The sequence below is a fragment of the Aquarana catesbeiana genome, linkage group LG04 (assembly GCF_042186555.1).
Source record: "Aquarana catesbeiana isolate 2022-GZ linkage group LG04, ASM4218655v1, whole genome shotgun sequence".
NCBI classification, from domain to species: Eukaryota; Metazoa; Chordata; class Amphibia; order Anura; family Ranidae; genus Aquarana; species Aquarana catesbeiana.
In genome coordinates, this window is record NC_133327.1 from 9,103,433 (window position 1) to 9,126,913 (window position 23,481).

Sequence of the window (23,481 nt, forward strand, 5' to 3'; positions counted from 1 at the left end):
TTTCATTTTGGCATTAGAGCCTTTGCTGGCAGTTATTTGGGACCAACCTGAAGAATTATTTAATCGCAGCCCAAATAACGCCCTTAGTTTCTCTGCACGCCACTCATGAACTTCCCATCTAGACCCACTTTACTATTGCAGACTGTCCTCCTCTACCAATATACAATCTGATTTGGCCTCTCTAAACAAAAAAGGAAGTTGTCAGACTTCATATTTTTGGCTGCCAGGCAGATGATAGCAAAAGCATGGAGACAAGCAATTGTTAATTTCTCCAAGGTAAAACAAAGGGTTATGGGAATCATAGTCCATGAGAAGCTTACCATTATTCTTAATAATACTCATGCCTAATTACTTAAAGTTTTGACCTCGTGGCTAAATTATAACAGCAACCTCGGCCTTGACCATTCCCTCCTCTCCCTATAGCCCTTTATTAATGGGACAGTGTGTGGTGATGGCTTCACTGAGCCCTGCAGGCTCCCCGAATTCTCCTCCCTTCCCCTCTTTCTCCCCTGCCTTCTTCTCCCACCTCCTCTTACTCTTCTCTTTTGTACACGCTTTACTCCTATTCCTCTTTTCCTTTTAGTCATTCCATTAATACAATGATTGAATGAGCTGCCAGCCCTTTTTCTTCCTTTCTTAGTTGTAACTGGTATCATGTTTACGTGTGCAAAAACTACTATTGCACATGCCTGACTCAATGTTCCTCATTGTTATAAGTGGTATGTTGTATTGCTCTTATGCCCCGTACACACGATCTGACTTTCCGCCAACAAAACTGTGGATTTTTGTTCAAAGATTGTTGGCTCAAACTTGTCTTCCATACACATGGTCACACAAATATTGGGCAACAATTCAGAATGTGGGAACGCGGTGACATACAAGACGTACGACAAGTCGAGAAAAAGGAAGTTCAGTAGCCAGTGTGGCTCCTTCTGCTTGATTCCGAGCATGCGTGAACTTTTGTGCGATGGACTTGTGTACACACAATTGGACTTTCCGACAACAAAGTTTTATTGGCGGAAAATTTGAGAACCTGCTAGCAAACATTTGTTGGCGGAAAGTCCGACAGCAAATGTTCGATGGAGCATACACATGGTCGGGCTTTCCGACAACAAACTCACATCCAACATTTCCCATCGGAAAATCCGACCGTGTGTACGTGGCATAACTCTTATTGCACTTTTGTGCCTTAACTTTGCTGCATTGTCTCAGGTAGAACAATTCCCAGCTATTGTATGCCTTTATGCTTTCTCTGTATTGTTCTCAAATTTTCTAAAAACTAATAAAATCTCTGTGAAATAATTAACATACCCGGGAATGTCCTGACCCCAGACAGACAGGAAGTGATGTCAGGTACAAACAGAAAGTGAGAAATATAACCTGTGCCTATTCTGCTATAGGTCAACAGTCCATAATACTCAGAGTGCAGGAGTGTGCAACACCCTAATCGTTTTCCCTATAGAGCAACCTCTAAAGAAGAATGTAAATACTTACCTCCCCCACTTACTGTACCTCCTCACCACTGAGCGCTGCAAACACACTACAGGCCAGAGTTGAACAGATTGAGATTAGCTTGTTGTTTAAGTGAGACAATAGAGAGAACAAAACTAAACACCACAATAATATGGACAGGGCTACAGGTGTGTAAGAGCAACAGTGATTACCATAAAGGAAAAATTGAGAGCAGAGTCCGCCTATTAATTTCTTATATCCCCACCCTAATATTGTACAACCAATACCATCCAGATAATTCTACGCTATCTGTTTACAGAGGAACCTGCATAGATCACATGACCACACTAATGAAGATGGAGAAGGACCGGAGTCACATGACTGAGAGGATGCTAAATCTCACCCTGGAGATCATCACCCTGCTGATCGGAGAGGTAAAGAGGATTCTGGGAGGTCACATGACATCACTCTTATCTCTGTTAATAAAACAGACCTGACCGGAGAGGTAAGGAGGATCTTGGGAGGTCACATGACATCACTCTTCTCTCTATTAATAAAACAGACCTGACCGGAGAGGTGAGGAGGATTCTGGGAGGTCACATGACATCACTCTTATCTCTATTAATAAAAACAGACCTGACCGGAGAGGTGAGGAGGATTCTGGGAGGTCACATGACATCACTCTTATCTCTATTAATAAAAACAGACCTGACCGGAGAGGTGAGGAGGATTCTGGGAGGTCACATGACATCACTCTTATCTCTATTAATAAAACAGACCTGACCGGAGAGGTAAGGAGGATTTTGAGAGGTCACATGACATCACTCTTCTCTCTATTGATAAAAAAGACCTGACCGGAGAGGTGAGGAGGATTCTGGGAGGTCACATGACATCACTCTTATCTCTATTAATAAAAACAGACCTGACCGGAGAGGTGAGGATTCTGGGAGGTCACATGACATCACTCTTATCTCTATTAATAAAAACAGACATGACCAGAGAGGTGAGGAGTATTCTGGAAGGTCACATGACATCACTCTTATCTCTATTAATAAAAACAGACCTGACCGGAGAGGTGAGGAGGATTCTGGGAGGTCATATGACATCACTCTTATCTCTATTAATAAAAACAGACCTCACCGGAGAGGTGAGGAGGATTCTAAGAGGTCATATGACATCACTTTTATCTCTATTAATAAAAACAGACCTGACTTGAGAGGTGAGGAGGATTCTGGGAGGTCACATGACATCACTCTTATCTCTATTAATAAAAACAGACCTGACCGGAGAGGTGAGGAGGGTTCTGGGAGGTCACATGACATCACTCTTATCTCTATTAATAAAAACAGACCTGACCGGAGAGGTGAGGAGGATTCTGGGAGGTCATATGACATCACTCTTATCTCTATTAATAAAAACAGACCTCACCGGAGAGGTGAGGAGGATTCTAAGAGGTCATATGACATCACTTTTATCTCTATTAATAAAAACAGACCTGACTTGAGAGGTGAGGAGGATTCTGGGAGGTCACATGACATCACTCTTATATCTATTAATAAAAACAGACCTGAATGGAGAGGCGAGGAGGATTGTAGGAGGTCACATGACATCACTCCTATTTCTAATAATAAAACACAGACCTGAATGGAGAGGTGAGGAGGATTCTGGGAGGTTACATGACATCACTCTTATTTCTATTAATAAAACAAAGATCTGACTGGAGAGGTGAGGCAGATTCTGGGAATATGACATGATATTACTGTTTTTGCTTGAATGCAGAGTTTCCCTCCTGTGAAGTCTGGAGATCAGATCACCATCACAGTTCCTCCACTGCACTCTTTCACACCCGAGCTGAACAGCAAAAAGATTCTAGAAGTCGCCGACAACATGATTGAGCTGCTGACAGGACAGGTGAGCGGTGCTGAGATTTCCAGGACATTATCCAGTAACAGACAAGGGATGTTTCTGGATGGTGACTGTATCATTGTGTGTGTCAGGTTCCTTTATATTTCTCCATGGAGTTTCTTAAGCTTTTAGAAGAACAGAATGATCTCTTCAAGGACATCATAATGGAGAATCAGTTGCCCTTCGCATCACCAGGTAACGGAGACTTTATTATAAAGGTGAGAGCAGTATGGAGGGTCCACCTACTGTAGATCCCATCACCTAATAACACACAGAATGAAAGTTTCTTTATTGTACATCATGGGACACTTCAGTTTTCTTGCCAGTGTCTGAAGGTGATGCTCCCTGCTGTGCAGGTTTCTGCACAATGTTTCCAGATTCTCAACGGTTCTGACAAGGACCAGCAGACTGGTGCTATCCAGATCGACTTCTGAAGCTATGATCCCTTAGAATGGTACCCGGACCCCACACTGGATGCGGAGGATGAGACATGGGGACAGCCTGTAACGTTGTTGGTCGGCACTGGACCCTGCGTTTACGGAACCATGTGCAATGTATGTATTGCCAAGGTGGTTTCTGATAGGGTGCCATACAGGTCTAGGAAGTGAACCTCAGTAATAGGGATCGAGTCTCTGAAGGCACTCTGGGCATGGTCCGCCATGAGGGGTGAAGATTGGATTCCCCTCCCCTGGGAAAGTTTGGGTCCTGCAGCTGGACTGCTGTGTGCCTCTGTTAACCCTGCTGGTACCTGTCTAGCTTGTTACCCTTCTCCTCTCTAGGCAGCTGGTTAGGTGGTTAACTGGTTTGATGGATGTTTTGTTTGTGCTGGCCGGGTTAGCTACAGGGCTCTGTGATGTTACTATATGTCCCATCACTGAGGGGCTGCCTGGGCTTTGCCAGTTTTTCACTGCATGCTGCTCTATTTGGCTGTCCTTATATAGTTTTCCCAGTGTGCTCCAGTGCCAATAATGAGACTGAGGGGCAGCCCAGGAGATGTTGGGTGCCAACTGCGGGAGCCGGAACTGTGTCTTCACCCCCCACTCTGAGCCAGCCGTACACACTGACTGGGCTGAGCTCGACAAGATGTTCAATCGAAGAGATTCACACAGTAATACCCAACGGAGAATCATTTCACTATGTAGCGCAGTATGTCCTCAGTAGATGCGGCGATTTGTTGTCTAAACATGATCATGGACTATGTTCTGGTGTTTAAAGATGAACATCTGCAGACCTTGTTAAAAGTGTCTTTTGCTTTATGGGGTGCAGCCGTGCAGCTGGTATTTGCATCTTGTGGAGTCTGCCAAGGCCTTAAAGCGAAGTTTCACCCAAAAACTTCTACTCATTTGTTTCCTCCCCCTTCCGGTGCCACAATTGGCACCTTTCGGGGGGGGGGGGGGGACACAGGATATCCTGTTCCCACTTCCGGGAGCCACAGCCGATGATATTGATGTCATGGCTCGGCTCCCTCCTCTTCCCCTGTCGCCGGACCAGTAGGAGAGAGGAGCGGAGCCTCGCACATGCGCAGTTGGGTTCCCGGCGTGAAGTCGTAAGGCTACACTGCCGGTTACCCTTACCCGCAATGGCGGCGGCAGCACCCGACAGCTGATGGAAACATCAGCTGCGGTGTCAACATCACTGGACTCCAGGACAGGTAAGTATCCTACTATTAAAAGCCAGCAGCTGCAGTATGTGGTTTTTAATTTTTGCAGCGGTGGGCGGACCTTTGCTTTAAGGTGAAGCATGTGGGTAAGGTGTCTTTAGCAGTGATAACGAGTTTGAAAATTGCTTACATTTTTCCTCTCATGTCCTTTGTTTTCCTGGGGAAGCTTTGAAGGTTTCCATCCAGCAATTTTTTTGTTTTAGGACTATTGTCCGTAATTGGGGAGTTGGACAATCACGTGCACCGGATTCTCTGGCTAAGATGCTGGTGTGCAGAGTTACTCTGCAAGAAGTTGCTGGTGAATTTTCCCCTTCATGGGGGATGTTTTTTTGGCCTTACCTGGATTTAAAGCATGAAGATTTCAGGTAGTAAGAGTTCTCTGTTGCCCTATAGGAAGCTGGGAAAGCATATGACTCAAAGGTCTCCTTCTATGTCTTCCTCCACAGGGTAATCCTTTTGTCACTTTATGGCCTCGACTTCAAGGTGGAAAGCTCTGTTCCAGGTCTGTAAGAAGTTCTGGGCCTCCCAGCCAGCAAAGTTGGAGCCCAAATCCTCTTCTTATTGAAGAGACACTCCCACACATGTGGGGAAGGGGGACGTTTGTAGGCCTTGTGGAGATTCGGAAGTGGGACATAGCGGACGAGTGAGTTCACTGTATAGTAGCTCATGGCTACAAGCTGCAATTTCAGAGCTTTCCGTCTCCATGCTTCTTGCTTTCAAATGTTTTCTTTGAATCTGTGAAGGAGCTTTACTCTTTTGCAAGTTCTCGATCATCTTCCATCTCAGGGAATGATCATTTCAGTGCCAGAGAAAGAGAAGTTCTGCAGGTTCTGCTCCAGCCTCTTCATGGTTCTAAAAGCAAATGGCAATGTTCCACCCATCTTTTACCTCTTTCCCCATCATTAGGATTTCATGGCATTGGTGGACATAAGGGATGCATACCTACATGTCCCAGTCTTTCCTCTGCCAGAGGTTTCTTTGGTTATGGTGGAGGATCATCATTTTTCATTTAGGGACCTGATGTTCAGCTTGTCCACTGCTCCTAGTGTGTTTACCAATGCCCTGGGTCGGGTTTTGGGACTCTTGTTTATCTGAAGTATATCTGTTATAGGGTACCTTGACAACTTACTTTAGGGGGAGCAACTCGTTTCCCTTTAGGCACCAACATGTCTCACATATTGCACACTCTGGTGAGGTTTGGATAGGTGCTGAATTTTCAGTATTCTGACCTAATTCCATCCCAGGGGTTAGAATATCTGCACCTGACCATTGCCAAGTCATGCTCTGAGGATGCAAGTGGATTTGCTCAAGACTCTAACAAATCTCTTGATTCACCTCGGATTGAGGGTTCTAGGAAAGATAACAACTTTATTTTAGGCAATGCTCTTTACCCCATTTCTTTCCCTCCAATGGAATGTCTTGGCAACTTTGTCCCAGAGAAGACAGTTGTTGGATTCCATGATGCAGACTGTCTTTGGACTGGAAAATCTCCTTGTGGATGGTGAAGATGGTAAAGTAGTTCCCCCCTAAACTTTGGAAGGATCCTGATTGCAGATTCAGGTTTGGTGGGCTGAGGAATAATTTGTTGTCCATCAACATCCTGGAATACAGCAATTCGCCTTGCCCTGCTTTAGTGATCAGTGTAGCTATGGAACTTCCCTGCAAGGGTTCAGTTGGACAGCAGCATGACAGTGATGTACATAAATTATCAGGGAGGCACCAGAAGTTGGGTGGCCCAGAGGAAGTGACTTTAATCTGATCCTGGGCGAAAGGTTTTTTTCCAGCACTGTTCGCCATTTGCAACCTAGGCATTGAAAAATTTGACAGGTGGTTTTTCTCTGGGGGAGTGAGCTCCTAACACAGTGGTGTTCAAGGAGTTCTGCCGCTCGTGGGGAACCCTGGAAGAGGATTTTCTGGCATCCACGTTCAGTGCAAGGCTGGACAGGTTTTTTTCTCCAGATCCAGGTATCCTCAAGCATTCACAGTGGATGCTTCGGTGATACTATGGTACCAGTTCTCCCTAATTTGTGCAACCACACTGTTGCAGCCTCTACCTCATCTGCTTCACAGGATTTGAGTGGAAGTAGTTCTGGTGGTTCTGAGCGCCCCAGCCTGGCCACAGGAACTTGGTACTTGGACAGTGTGATCAGGTTGATGAACAATCCTTAGACCCCCCTCCCCCAGATCATCCTAACCTATTGTCAAAAGGTCCAATCTTCCATCCTGCCTTACAAAACTGAAGCCCTGCCTGCAGGGAAGGGGTTTTATAGGAATTCCAGTGCCTAATCACCTATAAATGACACATAACCCTGTTAGTAAGTTGCTTTGTGTCCTGTAATGTACTCCAAGGAATGGATATTACAGGTTAGCTAAAAATCCAGTTATTCAGTCAGTTTGTGTGTTATATACAGATACAGATGGATCCAGTAACAGAAACCCTCTAGAGAGATGTTCCCGTCCACTGAATTTCCAGGATTCCAGACAGGAAGATCTCACCATCCCTCACTATTTCCAGGTAGGTGGAGTATGGAACATAAAGAGATTGAACCCTCTGACGGAGACAGTGTGGAACCTGTACTTCTATTTTACAGATGGTGGCATTAGAATGTAGATGTAAGGTGATATCCCAGATATTGTCTTAATTCAGAGATGTTACAAATATGTTGTTCATTCAGTGATTAATGGGGCGTACACACGGTCTGACTTTTTCGACCGGACTGGTCTGACGGACGCCGAATCCGGCGGACAATCCGATCGTGTGTGGTCTTCACTGGACCTTCAGCGGACTTTCGCAAATCTGACGAACTTTAGATTTGGAACAGGCTTCAAATCTTTACGTCGTAACTGCGCCGGACACAGAAATCCACTAGTCTGTATGCTAGTACAACGGACAAAAACCGACGCTAGGGCAGCTATTGGCTACTGGCTATCAACTTCCTTATTTTAGTGCGGTGTACGTCATCACGTACGAATCCGTCGGACTTTGGTGTGATCATGTGTAGGCAAGTCCGTTCTTTAGAAAGTCCGTCGGAAGACTGCTGGAAAGTTGTCGGACCAGTCTGGTCGAAAAGCCCGCCCGTGTGTACGCGGCATTACAATCACTTTGCAATTTTCAATTTGAAAGGAGAACTGAGGCCGTGTATTGAAGGAACTAACGTCCAGCTGTTAATGACCCCCTGACAGGTCCTCTATGCGTTTTTGCACATGCACATGAAGGATCAGTTGTAGATTTGTGATCTTCAAACCCAACAGAGTAAATGAGATCTGAACACACTGGGCTCCCCATTGTCTACAAAACATTTGTCCTTAGATCAGACTAATTATGTTTCATTGCTAATAAAGCCCAAAATATTGGGCAGAGGGGGAGATGGAATTGGTTCTGTCTGATAGGACTTACTGTGGACTACTTACAGATGAGAAATTGTATGTCCTGGCTTTACAGAAGCATATAGGGAACAGCAAAACCATTATTTGGGCCCTGCCCATGTGGTGCTTGGACTTGTTGCAATTGGGCAATGTCGGAAATCTAAACCCCGACCCAGCCAGCAGAACCAGCTGGTCCATATAACATATGGCCACTTTAGAAGGTCAGAGCCTCTCTTCCTAGCAGGTGAAGTGATACCTCCAGAGGTGATTAGCCTAGGCTTATGCCGGTTACACACGGGCGGACTTTTCGACCGGACTGGTCCGACAGACTTTCCAGCGGACTTTCGACGGACTTTCTAACGAAAGGACTTGCCTACACACGATCACACCCGACGGATTCGTACGTGATGACGTACACCATACTAAAATAAGGAAGTTGATAGCCAGTAGCCAATAGCTGCCCTAGCGTCGGTTTTTGTCTGTCGGACTAGCATACAGACGAGCGGATTTCTGGGTCTGGCGGAGTTACGACGTAAAGATTTGAAGCAGGTTCCAAATCTAAAGTCCATCAGATTTGCGACTGGAAAAATCCGCTGAAGGTCCGGTGAAGCCCACACACGATCGGATTGTCCGCCGGATTTGGTCCGTCGGCGTCCGTCAGACCAATCCGGTCGAAAAGTCCGAGCGTGTGTACGCCCCATTAGTGTACAACTTTTAGCCATACCTCAAAATGAGCTGTGTGACAATGACCATTGCAATTTGTATTCTGAACACAGCGAATTCCTGACTTTTGTCGATGTGCTTCCATCAGGAGGATAAACCATACTTCCAGTGGTGGCTGGTGAAGTTTTATGATGGGGGGGCACCAGACCACCACCCTTCCTTTTTGACCCATCCCACTTCTTATAAGCCCCACCCCTTATATAATCCACCCACTCCATCCTCTGTATTCCACCCATAGTGTCTGGTGTATACAGCTCAGCAGAATATACAGCCCCAGAATCACAGGACAGAGTATATAGCTCAGCCTCACAGATCAGGGTATATAGCTCAGCATTACAGATAGGGTATATAGAACAGCATTTAACCCCCCGGGGGACTGTACAACCAACCCCCCCGCAGGTGGCTTGTGGCACTGGTAGCACCCGCCACCCCCCCCCCTCTTGTGGCTTGCGGCACCCCACAAGCATCCAATAGGAACACCTGGCGCTTTGGCCAATCGGGAAACAGGTCTTACTGACCTGCCTCCTGATTGGTGGGGAGGCACTGTATTGTGAATAATAGTGAAAATGAATTTGCTATAGTCACACAATTGGGTGGGATCGGGGCTCACCCAATTGTGTGACCATAACGAGACCACCCTTTTTTGAAGCCTATAGGAGCCTATTATTTAAAAAGGTTCAAATTGCACTTACATGTTAAAAGATTCAAAAGTCATATAACAAAGTATAGGTATACTTGACTTCCTAAAATGGCGTCCAAATCTTGCCCAGTGTGATGACGGCAATGCCCGCTGACTCACATCAATAATAAGAAACAGTTAGGGTAAAAAAATGGCTCTAATAGGAGACTAGAACAAAATATAAATATGAAATCAGATGTATCTGCCTATATGCCTAATGTATGGGAAATCACCTCTATTGAATATATAAATAATAATACTTATTCCAATATACACAATATACTGTATATACCTCATGAAAAAAATGTGAATATAAATAAAATTTTCTTACTAAAAAAATAGAGAAGCAAAAAGGAAAAAAAAAAAAGACACCCCCCCCCCCCCCCCCGAAAAAATAAATAAATATTGTAAATACCGGTACATCTAATTAAAGTAAATTGCTCTACTAAATATAAGTGGCTAAGAAAAAGAATTTCTAAAAAAAAAAAAAAAAAAAGAAGACCCCCCAAAATACCATACTTAGTGAGAGATCGCTGCATTGTGTTACCAGTGCCTGTATGTTCGGTGTGAGTTATTGTTATTCTATTAATCTGTATAAAACTGCACACAGATTAGTGTCAGTGTATATAAACTGCCGTATCTGACAGACGGGAATCCAGGTGTGTGTATAGTTGACTAGCAGACCAGTCGGCCGACTGTAGATGGTGGGAAGCTACCCTAAGTTGTGTATCAAGTGTGTGTGTGTGGGCAATGGGAAAAGTGCTTACACCAAGGTTCTAGCTTATTGGATAGCTTGGGGAATCTCAGAAGTGTCTGGGAATTACTAGGAGGCTCCACAAGTCTTAGATTGCACCAGATTGCATTACTAAACTACCTCCTCATTCTTAATACACTAAACAAGGTCCCTATTTCAGTCAGTGGGTCACCATGGGTGTGCATCCTTGACAATGGTATTTTCTGCCATTCTGTTGGTTTAGGGTGAAGACCTAATGAACATGAAAGTTGAGGGTGAAGTAGAAGAGACATATGTGATGGATGATCAGCAATATATGGAGAAGCCTGGAATGACGAAGACATTCCATGAGGGGGACACTCTTACAGAGATCAGCACAGGTGAGCCATAATATACAGTATTCTTCTATTATCGCTGCTCTGTTACCGTACACTGATTGGTCCAGAGTAGAGCAGAAGATGAGTGCTATCAGCCAATAATAGGTTTATAATAGTCAAGTTCCTGTACTGATACCTGCCCTATATATTAGATCTTCTTATCTCTCAGATAAAATCTCTTCTCTGTACTACAGACACAATTTATTTATTTAGACATGATTTATGTATAGTGATGAGCTAACCCGACCTACGTCCGGTTCGGGGCAGATTGGGCGAACCTGCTGAGTTTGAACCCCATTGGAGTCAATAAGAACTTAATCTTTGAAATCAGTAATGCCCATTTTCTACACTAATAGGCAAGGGATTTTCAAACAAATGAGATGCTGAGCACTGGCCTTGGGGACATGTACCAAAACACCAGCCTTTTTTCTTCTTAACTGAGCTTGCAGCCTGGGATAAGAAGAAAGAGGGGTGTTCCTGCACCCCCCTTCCTCTTGAACCATGCCAGATCAAACGCCCTCTTCTCGTCCACATACTCTTCTGTTTCGAATGGAGATTTATGCCTTGTCATACCTCTTTAAGGCTGGTACACACGGGACAAATATCGACTGGTTCAACAGAAACAGGATGACAATCGGCCCTTATGTGAAGCAGCCTGTCCAACAGAAGCTGGACTAATGACTGGCTTCTGCTGAGCCGGAAAACCAGCATCCCATCAGCGCTTGTAGCCAAAGAATGTGAGCGCTGAGCAGTGCGTACTGGCGGGAGGGGGGTTCCTCTGTCAGAACACTGCGGGGGAGATCGCTGAACCAACGCTTAGTATGGTGAACTCTCAGATTTTTTTTTCATTCGGCCCGCTGGGTTGAATTAAAAAAAAAAAAACTTTTTGTGTACTTAGCATTAGACCCAGTCTGTCGGGACAATGCGGTCACCTAATGACTTGGCACCATCCACAGGCAGCTTAACTCTTCAGTCATCAAAAAGGGAAAGTGGGTAAGGGAAAGGACATGGACCTTTTGGCCATAGTGTCAGCTGGCCAGGTCAATGGTAGGGGTTCCGACTCATCCAAAGTGAGGATGGAGTTCACCAATAAGGACCAATAAAGTATTCAGAACGGGCAGAGGGTGAGGAAAGATATCCTCAAAAAAAAGGGGTCCGTACCCTCAAGAAGAAGAGATGGGAACACACAGCGGAGTACTCCTAAGATACGCTTTATTGAAAAATTGCACACAAATAAACAATTGGTAAACATTCACAAAAGATGGCAAAAAACTTTTTTGCCATCTTTTGTGAATGTTTACCAATTGTTTACTCCGCTGTGTTCCCACCTCTCTTTTTGAGGCTACGGACCCTTTTTTTTGAGGATATCTTTCCTCACCCTCTGCCGGTTCGGGAGCTTAACTCTTCAACAAGGCACAAAAGTTGAATCAACTCAATTTTACTTCAGCTAATTGCATTACAGAGGATGTTTTTCCAGTCTTTTGAAGAGTATGAAAGTAATGAGTTTTCTAAGTAGTGTCTCCGTAAAGAGCTAACATTGAGTGAAGCAATAAACTAGGAGTGACTAGCTGGGACTGAGCTAACTAGCACCAAAAATCTGAGGAAGACAGGAGATACCAAATCAGTAAACACGTTGTAGTGGCTCTAAACCACCACTAGATGTCAACATATGTCAAACAATAGTAATCTGATGCTGTTTAATACAACTAAAAAAAAAATACAAATAGGTGGAAGCTTACACCTGCTTATTAATATTCTCAAACCTATTTATGTAGATTCTGGGGTTCAGCTGGCTGTATGAGTTTGTGTTTTAATCCCAGTTACAGTAGCATTTTCTTAGTTTGGTCTAGTCTTGTGCAGAACGAAAAAAAAAAATGTTTTTTTGTTTTGATTCGTTAGTTTAGTTAAATTTGTTAAATTCATTTTCAAAATGTGCTTAGTTTATTTTATTAATTTTCAAATTTGATTCAGATTTTCAGAATTCGACCAAATCCAATTCAATTCGACCTAATTCCTAAATTTCGAATCGGCATTCGAATACAATTTTTTTTTTTTCAATTCAAATGCGGCCACCGAATTTTTCACAAATATAAAAATTGCAATATGTTTATATTTTATATTCGTTTCCAAATTCAAAATGAATTTGAATTGAATTAGAATTTTTCATTATTTCAGACAAATTTAAGTTCGTTACATGGATTACTAGATTACTATTGTGATTTGGAATTCGGATACATCTGAATTTCCGAATATATAAAATTTGTTCGAATTTAGATTCGGAACAAAACGAATCTCATGTGTCGAGTTTGGTCCCTCTTCTTTGAGCCGAACTATAGCTAAAGGGTAACATAAAACTCTATTAACAGTCTTAGTGGGATGAAAAGTCAGGAGGAACATAGAAAACTGAAACACATTTTTGCAAAAGAAAATACTTCTTCAAACACCCTCCAGTGCTGCTTGTCACCAGAATTCAAGGCCTAAAGGCTGAAGGGTCTGCATTCTGAACTTAGAACTTCTTCATTATCAGCAATCCCTTGACCCAGTGCCTCAGCTTGTGGTTGTGTGAAGAGCATGCACCTCCCAGTCCCCATTGGTCCCCGCTCTTCTGACAGGGCTGTGTACATGTAGAAGTGATCTAGGAGAAGGAGAAAAAGGCCCTTTTACTGAAGAGGTTGGAGCTGGTTGGAACATTCACAGAAAACATCTAGTCATTCAAATTGACCTGGTCCAGATGGAATGCTGATTTAAACCCTCTGATATCTATTAATCATTACACACAAAAAACCTAGCCACTATATTTGAAGGACTATAACGGCACCAAAGGGGTAAGAAGGTATCAAAAATATTTATTATACAAGATAAAATCTTTTGAAAGACATAAAAAATATACACATGTGCTTAAAACAAAACATCCAATGTAGCACACAAATATTCTGTAAATAATCACCAACCCCACTGCAGTGGAGGGATGAAAAACTTTAGCTGCAACTTCTTCCGACGCAGATTGCATTTCACGGCACATAGCCCGCTTAATCAGGAAAGTATCGCAGTCATACACTTAAAACCTATACAAAAACATATGGAAGATCAAGAGTCATATACGGTCTTCATACAGCTAGCTGCTGCCACTTCCCGGTCGAATGGTATAGTTTACACACAGGTTTATAGGAGGGCCAAAATCCAATGAGATCTATACGTGTGAAGGTCCACTCTCCTATTCCTGTAACCTCATGTCTAAGGGAAGATACCTATGGACAGGGGGAGTCATTTAAACGCTGAGGAACGGTGCTGTGGGACTCCAGGCTCATCACTCTGTCCCAAACTGTCCATAGGTATCTTCCCTTGGATCCAGACCATAGGTTACAGCAGCCCTCAAAATTTCCACTCGCCTGCTTGCATTTGGTGAGTGGAAATTAGTAGAGGGCGAGTGTGGAGCTGCATCAGAGGGGGGGCGTGTGCTGCCGGCACCAGATCAGCTCTACAGCTTTCCTCCACCTGGCTGGGCAGCCACTGCTCTGCATTCATCTGTCAGGTGAGCTCTGTGTCTTCTCCAGGTATGTCTATGGGCAGGGCCTTATGGTGCCGGGGTGGTGGGGGCTGTAAAATGCACCTTCCCCTGAGAATAATCCTTGTACCATCCCTCTGGTGTCTCTTCCTCTCCCCGATCACCCCCTGTGCTTTACCGTCGCTCCCTCTTCTTTTTTACATCTCCACCTCGTCCCTTCCCTCTGCTTGTATTTCCTGCCCTGTCGGTCTGGGACAGGGTTCCCTTGTGGTTCCCTGATTGTGTGGAGGCTCCCTGCGGGATGGGAGAGCGCTCCCCTGCCGAAGGACCCCACTCCTTTGCACCTCTGTTCCATCCCCAGCACAGCCTGGCTTAATTAGGTGTCTCTCTTACAGAGAGAGCAGGAGGAGAGAGAGCCGGGACAAAAAAGCTGCCAGCCGAATGTTTAATAACCGGCTGGTAAGAAAGCAAACAGGAATGCAGCTGAGCCTGTGAAATGAAATCATCCCCCAAGTGGATGTTTAATTTGTTCAAGTGAAATAGCTTGCTGCTTATCAAAACTTTTCCTGTTTGCTTCCATACCAGCCGATATATCAGCTGGATAAAAATTTAAAAATACCGCGCTGACGCTCAGAAATAGTATATAGAGCAGCCAGCACAACAAAAGACAATTTGTAAACAATGGATGATGGAATAATATACAGCGCTCAGATATACAATGAAATACTGATACAAAACTGTGTGACCAGAAGTGAAAAACAAATAAAGGGTTAATAGGACCCTACATTGGTGTTGTTTCGTCTGGGGTGACGTCTGTGTAGACAAAACGCATCGGATCGAGTCCTGACAACATCATTGCGCCTTTCTTTATCGTCCTTGTACATGCATTTATCTATAGATGAAAGGTGAGTGTTTTTCCGTTTTTAATTCCTTTTAAGTAAATCCTTTTATCTGCGATATCACACTATGTGGAACCTTCTTTCATTTTTTGGTTGCATCGTGTGAATACTGAGATTCATTGTGGTCCTCTCTCCATCCATGAAATATACATCTGCACATCATACTGGATATTTGTCGATGAGGAGTGTTCGGTCTTGATCTGGGATATCGATCGTAGATGTTACATCTCTGTATATACGGTGTTTAACACCACAAGACTTCATGACTTGAGAGGTGTATACCCCTTTAAGTCCATACAATCCGGTAAGCTTATGCACAGTCGGTGGTGGTGGTGGTTGTCTGCATATATTTTCTTCACCGTGTTTCCAGTGTGGTTCCAGCGGAGTCAATCAATTTTTGCTATCAAGATTTCTTTATGGACTTTTTCTTTTGTCACATGATTTTTTCCAATTTGTTTTGTATTCACCTACAGGACTTTATATTTTTCACCTTAGTGATAATATATTTTTTTCAACTACACCATTGTAGGGTCCTATTAACCCTTTATTTGTTTTTCACTTCTCATCGACATTATATCAGCTACAGTACAGTTTCCCACATATTGTAGCACCCATCCAATCTGGGCTGAGGACTTGTGTGTTCTTCTTTGGACTTTTCTGTGTGGTTGTCTGTGAAGCATTCAATAAAGGTGTATCAGTTTTATGGATGCTATACTGTATGTTTATTGTCATTTACATTGTGTACAGTGTGATGCTGGTAGATTTTGGGGGTGTTTCTTTTACAATGTTTGCTATGTTGGTTGGTTTGGCTACACTACTCACTTATTGGCATTCTAGTATCTGTGTCTGGTCACGGATTAGCGCAGATATAGTTATCCTATTTTTACAAATAGGGTGAAATGTGCAGCGCTTATGTGATCATATAAACCATAACAAATAATATTAGTACAGAAAACTTGAATAATAAATGATGTGCTCAAAAATACTCCAAGCAGTCCTCTATTATGACATGTGATGTCTATAAACAGAGTAACTTGGACGTGTGATGTCCAAAAAAGAAAAAAGTCAGTGACAAGCTTCAGTCATGTGTGATGATAATCCTCAACCACATGTGGATATAATATAGTGACAGTCTTTAACTTCAAATATGTATGATGTAATAACAGTTAATAGTGGGTCCACCACCAAAGACACCAGAAGCTGCTTACCAGAGGGATTGAACTCAAATAGGTGTACACCTAATGAGTCAATCAAGCTTTGTGGTATAATATACCAAGGGGATCAGATGCTCTATCCAGATATGACCTCCAGATGGACCTCCGAACAAGTGTAAGGTATGGATGGACTCAGTAGATATAGGCAGTCAGCCCCATAATTAAAAGAAAGAGGAAGGCATATAGTGTAACTCCGTATGGAAATTTTAATACATAAAAAGCAAAGGAAATACACTCACGTGTTAAGCAGTAAAATCAAGCGCTTGTATAAAAGAAGACAGTGGTCTCAGCATATCCCTCCGACGCGTTTCGACTTAGAAGTCATCATCTGGGGTGATGACTTCTAAGTCGAAACGCGTCGGAAGGATATGCTGAGACCACTGTCTTCTTTTATACAAGCGCTTGATTTTACTGCTTAACACGTGAGTGTATTTCCTTTGCTTTTTATGTATTAAAATTTCCATACGGAGTTACACTATATGCCTTCCTCTTTCTTTTAATTATGGGGCTGACTGCCTATATCTACTGAGTCCATCCATACCTTACACTTGTTCGGAGGTCCATCTGGAGGTCATATCTGGATAGAGCATCTGATCCCCTTGGTATATTATACCACAAAGCTTGATTGACTCACTAGGTGTACACCTATTTGAGTTCAATCCCTCTGGTAAGCAGCTTCTGGTGTCTTTGGTGGTGGACCCACTATTAACTGTTATTACATCATACATATTTGAAGTTAAAGACTGTCACTATATTATATCCACATGTGGTTGAGGATTATCATCACACATGACTGAAGCTTGTCACTGACTTTTTTCTTTTTTGGAAATCACACGTCCAAGTTACTCTGTTTATAGACATCACATGCCATAATAGAGGACTGCTTGGAGTATTTTTGAGCACATCATTTATTATTCAAGTTTTCTGTACTAATATTATTTGTTATGGTTTATATGATCACATAAGCGCTGCACATTTCACCCTATTTGTCATTTTTGCAACTTTATCCACTGCTGTGCTGGCTGCTTTAGTTTTTTTTTTTTTTTGAGACAGCGCGGTATATATTTGTTTATAACTTACATCCTATTTTTACAGCATGAGAGAGCTAATCAACAAAGTTGTTGTTAATATTTATATTTAATAATATTATTTATTTTATAATTTTTATTTCAATACCGGGCATTTTCACCCCCTTCCTGCCCAGGCCAATTTTCAGTTTTCAGCGCTGTAACATTTTGAATGACAATTGCGCGATCATACAACACTGTACCCATATGACATTTTTATAATTTTTTTCCCCACAAATAGAGCTTTCTTTTGGTGGTATTTGATCACCTCTGCGGTTTTTATTTTTTGCGCTTTAAACAAAAGAAGAGCGACAAGTTTGAAAAAAACACAATATTTTTTACTTTTTGCTATAATAAATATCCCATTAAAAAAATATATTTTTTTTTTTCTCAGTTTAGGCTGATATGTGTTCTTCTACATATTTTTGGTAAAAAAATTGCAATAAGCGAATATTGATTGGTTTGCACAAAGGTTATAGTGCCTACAAAATAGGGGATAGATTTATGGCATTTTTATTTATTATAATTTTTTTTACTAGTAATGGCAGCGATCTGTGATTTTTATTGTGACTTTGACATTGCGGCAGACATATTGGACACTTTTGACACTATTTTGGGACATTCACATTTACACGGCGATCAGTGCTATAAAAATGCACTTATTATTGTATAAATGTCACTGGCAGGGAAGGAGTTAAAACTAGGGGGCGATCAAGGGGTTAAATGTGTTACCCAGGGAGTGATTCTAACTGTGGGGGGAGGAGACTGACTATATACGGGAACACACACACGCGATCAGTCTCCTCTCCCCTGACAGGACATGGATCTGTGTCCTGCTCTGTAACGAGCGATCACGAGTGCCCGGCGGTCTTTGCGAGCGCCGGGCACGTGCATCGGTTCCTCGGTGACGCGGCGGGCACGCGCGCGCCCCCAATACCGCCGGAAAGCCGAGGACGTCATATAACGCCCGCCATATAACGATCCCATCTGTGGACGTCATATGTCTATGGGGCGGTAGGGAAGTGGTTAAAGAGGAGCTCCAGCCCCCCCCTCCATGAAAAAAAAATTAAAAGTCAGCAGCTACAAATACTGTAGCTGCTGACTTTTAATATTAGGACACTTACCTGTCCAGGGCGCCCACCATGTCGGCACCCCATGTTTCCATTGGCTCTTGGGTGCTGCCATTGCCTGTAAGGGAAACCGGCAGTGAAGCCTTGAGGCTACAGAGCTGGTTCCCTACTGTGTATGTGCGAAGCGCACTACGCTTTGTGCATGGCCTGGTGGCGGGGGAACGAGGAGGGGGCCGAACTTCTGGGGGACCTTGCCGCAGCCAGGTCTCCCGGAAGTGGGGGCGGGTACCTGTCAAAAACAGGTACCCATTTCCCCCTATGAAAGGTGCCAAATGTGGCACTGGAGCGGGGGAGGAAGCAGATAAGTGGATCTTCCTCTTTTGGGTGGAACGCCGCTTTAATTCTGCATAAAACATTTAAAAGTGTAATTTCATGAGATAATTTACGAGGGCGTGTTTAGGGGCGGGGCAGGGTAGAAGTTGGGTGGGGCAACTGGTGGCGAGTTACTCTTAAGGTCTGGCTATTAGCTCAGGACTTGAAATTTTGAGCCCTGGGTTAAAAGAATAGGAGAGTGGACCTTCACACGCATAGATCTCATTGGAGTTTGGCCCTCCTATAAACCTGTGTGTAAACTATCCCATGTGACTGGGAAGTGGCAACAGCTAGCTGTATGAAGACCGTATATGACTCTTGATCTTCCATATGTTTTTGTATAGATTTTAAGTGTATGACTGCATGATACTTTCCTGAGGAAGCGGGCTATGTCCCGTGAAACGCAATCTGCGTCGGAAGAAGTTGCAGCTAAAGTTTTTCATCCCTCCACTGCAGTGGGGTTGGTGATTATTTACACTTATGCCGCGTACATGCTAGTCCGACTGACTAAAACCGACGCTAGGGCAGCTATTGGCTACTGGCGATCAACTTCATTATTTTAGTCCGGTTGTACGTCATCACGTACGAATCCGTCGGACTTTGGTGTGATCGTGTGTAGGCAAGTCCGGTCGTTAGAAAGTCGTTAGAAAGTCAAAGACATGCTGGTCGTTAGAAACTCCAAAGACATGCTGGTAGGTTAATTGGCTTCTGTCCAAAATTGGCCCTAGTATATGAATGGGGACCTTGGATTGAGGGTAGGGACTGATGTGAGTGTGCGATGTACAGGGTTAGGGACAAGGGTCAGGGTTGTAGACACACACTCACTCAGGTTGAACTGGATGGACTGGTGTCTTTATTCAACCTTACTAACTATGTAACTATGTAACTATGTAACTATGTCAGTCGAAAGTCCGTTAAAAGTCCGTCAGAAAGACTTCCGACCTTTGTTCGAAAAGTCCGACCGTGTGTACGCGGCATAAGAAGAATATTTGTGTGCTATGTTTTGTTTTCAGTACATGTGTATATTTTTTGTCTTTCAAAAGGTTTTATCTTGTATAATAAATATTTTTGATACCTTCTTACCCCTTTGGTACCGTTATAGTCCTTCAAATATAGTGGCTAGGTTTTTTTTTTTTGTGTAATGATTTTCTCAGGATGAGGTACTGGACCATTGTTGTCCAACAATTTAGGGCTCTCTCCTATGAGATCCCTCTCCCATTTTTTCTAATATCTATCAATTATGTTTTTATATTTTTCCAGGACACGCCATTGAGGAATCTGGAATGGATCATCTCACGTTATCTTCAAGCTGTGAAATGGAAGATGAGGACGTCACAAGAGATCATGCAGGAGAAAAGACATTGAGCTTGGCTATTGATGGTGGACTTCTCAGTGTGGATGAACCATCAGATCCTTCTGACTCTGAGCAACCTCGTACTGTGAGGGATGGTGCCACGGGTGGTAAACCACATTCCTGTTCTGAATGTGGGAGATGTTTTTCACATGTTTGCCATCTTTACAGACATCAGAGGTCTCACACAGGGAACCGTAGAGAACCATACTCCTGCCCTGAGTGTAGGAAATGTTTTGAATTTAAATCAATTCTTGTTAGACATCAAAAGTCTCACACAGGGGAAAAGCCATATTACTGCTCAGAGTGCGGGAAATTTTTCTCAGACAAATCAGGACTTGTTTGTCATCAAAGATGTCACACCGGGGAGAAGCCGTATTTCTGTTCTGATTGCGGCAAAAGTTTTAGGGGGAAGTCAAAACTTAATAGACAACAGAGGTCTCACACAGGGGAGAAGCCGTATTCCTGTGCTGAGTGCGGGAAATCTTTTTCACGAAAATCAATCCTTGTTATACATAAGAGGTCTCACACAGGGGAGAAGCCGTATTCCTGTGCTGAGTGCGGGAAATCTTTTTCACAAAAATCAAACCTTGTTATACATAAGAGGTCTCACACAGGGGAGAAGCCATATTCCTGTGCTGAGTGCGGGAATTCTTTTTCACAAAAATCACACCTTGTTATACATAAGAGGTCTCACACAGGGGAGAAGCCGTATTCCTGTGCTGAGTGCGGGAATTCTTTTTCACAAAAATCACACCTTGTTATACATAAGAGGTCTCACACAGGGGAGAAGCCGTATTCCTGTGCTGAGTGCGGGAAATCTTTTTCACGAAAATCAATCCTTGTTATACATAAGAGGTCTCACACAGGGGAGAAGCTGTATTCCTGTGCTGAGTGTGGGAAATCTTTTTCACAGAATTCAACCCTTGTTAAACATAAGAGGTCTCACACAGGGGAGAAGCCGTATTCCTGTGCTGAGTGCGGGAAATCTTTTTCACAGAAATCAATCCTTGTTAAACATAAGAGGTCTCACACAGGGGAGAAGCCGTATTTCTGTGCTGAGTGCGGGAAATCTTTTTCACAAAAATCAGACCTTGTTATACATAAGAGGTCTCACACATAAGAGAAGCCCTATTTCTGTGCTAAGTGTGGGAAATCTTTTTCACAGAAATCAACCCTTGTTATACATAAGAGGTCTCACACAGGGGAGAAGCCGTATTTCTGTGCTGAGTGCGGGAAATCTTTTTCACAAAAATCAAACCTTGTTATACATAAGAGGTCGCACACATAAGAGAAGCCTAATTGCTACCCTGAGTGCAAGAAATGTTTTTCAGAGACCCCCAAGCTTTGACCACACTCTCTTGGAAACATAAATGAGGTTCACTCATGACTGTGGTATAGGCTTCACTGCTACAGCGTGGCATGCTTGCCAGACTACTTTGTTTATTTTGTGTCCTTGCTTTAATAACACATTTTTCACACTAGATGGCGCACCGTGTTTATTAAGAATTAGGCATTGTAATTCTAGTGTGAGTACGTTGCCAGGATTAGAGTTGATGATACTGGTGAAACACTAGATGGTGCACATTAGGAATAACCGAGTGTATACCGATATTTTTCTTCATGTTGGGCATTCTGCCAGTATCTAAGATGGTGATAGCGCTCATTTTGATGTGTATTTAAATGACGTGCGTGACGCTCTCCCATAGCCCACCCCCGTGATGACTTCATCAATGACGAAACGCGTCGGATGGGGCTTATGGGAGTGACGTCATCATGCCCAGGTGTACGATTGAATTAGCAGGATGAATCCAAAATATCCTATAGGAACGCAGTGTGGATTATACCATACACACTGTGAAGCTCTTTTGGCTCTTTTGTAAGTGTTCAATTTTATATCTTAAATAAATCTTAAAATACGTTTTTACACTATAGAAGTGCTTTTGCCTTTTCTCTTTGTGTTTTTTGTATATGTAAGCACATGCTGATTGCGCATTAATTTTCACATTACAGATTTATGCTATAGCAAAATTTTTTATGATCACTTTTAAGAGGATAGGATTTTTGTTAACACGTATGCACACAGGAGTCGTATACTACCTCATTCACACTGTTTTTTTAGAACGCTGCACTATTTTTTAACTCTCTCCAGCCCTGGACCCTCCACATAGAGCAGCCCTGAACCCTGTACATAGTGCAACTCTGAACCCTGTATGTAGCGCACTCCAGAACTGTACATAGTGCCCCCCTGAACCCTGCACCCTGCACTCAATATGGAGCATACCTCTGAACCCTGCACTCTGCATGTAGCGCACCCCTGAACCCTGCACTCGGCACATAGTGCACTCCTGGAATTGAATGCCCCATTTAAGAACCTCCAACTATGCAAATTTTCCACGCCCACCATGGTGTGGGGCAGGTGTGGTATGGTTGAATTCCTGCACCTATTATTTGAGAAAAAAAAGCCCTGGTCTAGAAACATATAAATTTGAGTCCCACCCTATCAGAGATGTTCCTTTATTAATCCTTTTTTCTCCAGGATGAAGAATTGTCCAGCTCAGCAAATCTGATCATATGCTATAGGAGCCGTTGTAGACATAACATGTTGTAATGCCCCGTACACACGGTCGGACTTTGTTCGGACATTCCGACAACAAAATCCTAGGATTTTTTCCGACAGATGTTGGCTCAAACTTGTCTTGCATACACACGGTCACACAAAGTTGTCGGAAAATCCGATCGTTTTAAACGCGGTGACGTAAAACATGTACGTCGGGACTATAAACGGGGCAGTGGCCAATAGCTTTCATCTCTTTATTTATTCTGAGCATGCGTGGCACTTTGTCCGTCGGATTTGTGTACACACGATCGGAATTTCCGACAACGGATTTTGTTGTCGGAAAATTTTATCTCCTGCTCTCCAACTTTGTGTGTCGGAAAATCCGATGGAAAATGTCCGATGGAGCCCACACACGGTCGGAATTTCCGACAACACGCTCCGATCGGACATTTTCCATTGGAAAATCCGACCGTGTGTACGGGGCATAAGTGTTGTCGGAGACTGAGAACATTTTTAACCACTTCAGCCCCGGACCATTTGGCTGCCTA

General features: G+C 43.3%; 1 protein-coding gene and 1 pseudogene across 1 annotated transcript; both read left to right on the plus strand.

Moving 5' to 3' along the window:
- The first annotated feature begins 1,790 nt into the window (after positions 1-1,790).
- Positions 1,791-7,628, plus strand: LOC141141112 (uncharacterized). Its single transcript, XM_073628821.1, has 5 exons — positions 1,791-1,886; positions 3,232-3,363; positions 3,450-3,575; positions 5,411-5,519; positions 7,429-7,628. Exons 1-5 carry the CDS (start codon positions 1,791-1,793, stop codon positions 7,626-7,628), a joined length of 663 nt encoding a protein of 220 aa, XP_073484922.1.
- Positions 7,446-21,664, plus strand: LOC141139030 (uncharacterized; annotated as a pseudogene).
- Positions 21,665-23,481: the final 1,817 nt, after the last annotated feature.

Coding starts and splice junctions, on each gene's coding strand:
- LOC141141112 (XM_073628821.1), top strand. CDS start 1,791: ATGACCACACTAATGAAGATGGAGAAGGACCGGAGTCACATGACTGAG. Junction 3,364..3,449: donor TTGAGCTGCTGACAGGACAG/GTGAGCGGTGCT, acceptor TGTGTGTGTCAG/GTTCCTTTATATTTCTCCAT. Junction 5,520..7,428: donor GGTGGAAAGCTCTGTTCCAG/GTCTGTAAGAAG, acceptor TGTTATATACAG/ATACAGATGGATCCAGTAAC.